Here is a 2,918-nt window from a genome sequence, read left to right as displayed (position 1 = left end):
CCCCTCCAGGGATGGGGACTCCACCACTGCCCTGGGCAGCCCCTGCCAGGCCCTGGGAACCCTTTCAGGGAAGAAATTTCCCCTCAGATCCAACCTCACCCTCCCCTGGCACAACTTGAGGCCATTTCCTCTCATCCCATTGCTTGTTCCTGGGGAGCAGAGACCAATGACCCCTCTCTACCCCCTCCTTTAGGAGCTGCAGAGGGGATGAGGTCTCCCCTCACCTCCTCCAGCTGAACCCCCAGCTCCCTCAGCTGCTCCTCATCATCCGGCTGCTCCAGAGCCCTCCCCAGCTCTCTTGCCCATCTCTGCCCACGCTCCAGCCCCTCAATGTCCTTCTGGGAGTCAGGGACCGAAAACTGACCCCAGGATTTGAGGGGCGGCCTCAGCAGTGCCCAGCACAGGGGCACAATCACCCCCTTGGTCCTGCTGGCCACGCTATTTCTGCTACAAGCCAGGGTGCCATTGGCCTTCTTGGCCACCCTGGGGCAAGGAAACCTTGCAGCTGCTTAGAGCAGTGAACTGGAAGCGGGCTACAGCTGCAGGGACCCTCCGGGAAGGCTGGGATTGCGCCTGTGGGGCTGAGGGGTCCTGCTCAGTGCAGAGGAGTAGATGGGTGATGCCTGAGGCTCCCTCCAGCCCTGCTGCTGCCCTCAGAGCAGGCTGTCGTGCTGGAAGTGCAGAGCCACGCAGGCGCCATCCCGATTCCTTGTCAAAGGGGAGGTGTTGCATCTTGTGTACCAAACCAGCAGGGCAAAGCAGGTAATGAGTGCGTGAGCCCCTGCGCCCCACGGGCTGCCGAGATATCCGACCACGCTCTGCGCACACTGCTTATTTTCCCACTCAGATGCTTCTGTCGTTCCCCGTGCAGTGGTTATTGCTCTCCTGCTCGTGGCTCAGCAGCTGTGTCCGTGTCAGGCCTGTCCCTGGCAGACCGGCTGTCAATCCAATGAAGCTCCGCGCCGTCCGGTTGCTCGCTGGCTCCCACTGGGTCTTCAGGGCTGCGGTGTCATGGACAGTATCCCACGAGCTCCTGTGGTCTTGGTGGTGACAACAGGGATCTGTAGTGGAGCCCAGCGACCAGGGGCGGACGTGAAGACGGAGGTCTGTGGGGATGTTCCTGTCCCACTCGCAGTCCTCGTCTCCTGCCAGCACTCTGTCCCATCTCCACTGCCTGCCTCTGCCTGTGTCCCCAGCTGCCTGCACCACGGCAGGGGACTGCAGGCTGACCTGCCCGCAGGGCTTCTCCAATGCATCAGGGCCAGGAGCATAGAAATTCGGATGCTCTTTTGTGGTTGAGATACCTCAAAGTGCATTTGTCACCTGAATGGCCCTGCCTGTGCCTCGTTTCATGGCCAGTGGCTGTGCCCGGCTCATGCAGAGCTTTGCGAGGAGACCGAAGCGCGGCAGAGTGGCTGGGCAAAAGCCGCGCTGAGACCCGAGGCTAACCCAGATCTCTCTGATCCTTATTACGGACTAATCTCAGGTTTGTGGGGAAAGTTTCAGACCTTGGCTGCTGCACAAAGACAAGGACGGGCTGAGGTTAATCGTCTTGGCAGGGCGCTGCAGCTGCCTTCACCCTCGCTCCTTGTGTGGTTTCCCTTCCCCTGGCACCAAGAGGGGAAGCAGGAGAGATCATTTTAAATGTTCAGGTGGTTGGGAATTCAGGCTGTGGCTCAGTTCCTGGGGAAAAGGCCAAGAAGCTCATAAAGAGAAGCGCTTGTTTGGAAATCACTCGTGTGGGCTTTGTGTGCAGCTTTAGGGGTCCTGAGCTGCCCTGACCCAGTGTTGTAGGGTTCCAGCCTGACCCTCAGTCTGTGTGAGACACGGGACAGCCCCAGTGCTGGTGTTGTGGTTAATTGGCAGGCAGATAAGGCAGGAGGCCAGAAGACGGCCCTTTCTGCATCTTGGACCAGCTCGCTGTGCAAACCACCCTCTGTGCCTCAGTTTCCCCATCCCTAGAGCAACAGCGGTGATGCTGAGCGGCTCTCAAGGGTCCCTGAGGTTCACAGCCACGTGAAGCGATGGAGACTCCCAGACCAAGTCCCAGACACCTCCTGGCACCTTTGGGATGGGTCTTCTAGCACCTTGCATTCCCCCCCTGGTCCTGGGCTTGCAGGGCACATGAGCAGCTTTGCCATTAACCCCCTTGTCCCCTTCTCTGCGTGGGTGCAGGGGGCGTGGAGCCGCACCGCCCCCGTCTCCTGTAGAGACCCCGGTCCCCAGCCCTGCTGCTCGCTGGGGACGCAGCATCTCCTGTCTGCGGGGACGTCCAGCAGTGCCGTGTCTGGCAGAAAGCGATCCCAAACCCACCACGAATCCCACCCTGCCTTCCTCTGCTCCCTTTGGCTCCAGTTTAACAGGAAACCTGTTGTCTCATTGATTCAGCAATCCACGAAAATGCCTTCATCGTCTTTATCACGTCGGCCCTGGGCCACATGCTCCTGACATGCGTCCTCTGGAGAATGACTAAGAAACACACAGTAAGTCCCGAGGTACAGACGCTTTCCTTTCTTCTCCCTGTGCGGTGCTGGGTGCTGGGGAGGGGGCTCCCGGCTGGCACTGGGGTCTGTGGCTGTGGCTCGCTTGGGAAATAACCAGGAGTGGGTGCTAAAGGATTTAATGCCGCCAGGGGAAACTTTGAAAGGTGGTCACCAAAATCCATGGTTTACCAAAACAAAGCGGGAAGGGATCTTTCGATTTCCTGTTTTCTGGTTCTATTTTAAAGCTGATGTTTGAAAACCACCTCATTCGTGTCCTTGTGGGTCAGGTTTGATGACCCCTTCTCCTTGCCCGAGGATGCCTGTTTCGGAGCTGAAACCGGCGTCTCTGTGCTGGGGAACTGGGAACCTGCTGGTTCTGCAAACTGGAACGGCTGCCAGCAGCGGGCAGCAGACATGGTGTTATCCCTTTCCTCT

General features: G+C 58.8%; 1 protein-coding gene across 1 annotated transcript in view; it reads left to right on the top strand.

Annotated features, from left to right (window-relative positions):
* Positions 1-2,388: 2,388 nt before the first annotated feature.
* Positions 2,389-2,918, top strand: part of LOC104545704 (post-GPI attachment to proteins factor 2-like) — a gene marked incomplete at both ends in the record, with an annotated part of 9,091 nt that continues 8,561 nt past the window's right edge. Inside the window, one exon of the mRNA XM_010190910.1 lies at positions 2,389-2,495. Within this exon, the coding sequence (XP_010189212.1) occupies positions 2,389-2,495 (107 nt within the window). The remainder of the gene's footprint in view (positions 2,496-2,918) is intronic.

Source organism: Mesitornis unicolor, unplaced genomic scaffold (assembly GCF_000695765.1).
Source record: "Mesitornis unicolor isolate BGI_N332 unplaced genomic scaffold, ASM69576v1 scaffold28210, whole genome shotgun sequence".
NCBI lineage: Eukaryota > Metazoa > Chordata > Aves > Mesitornithiformes > Mesitornithidae > Mesitornis > Mesitornis unicolor.
The sequence above is the reverse complement of the archived record's forward strand: the minus strand, read 5'-3'. Positions and strand labels throughout refer to the sequence as shown.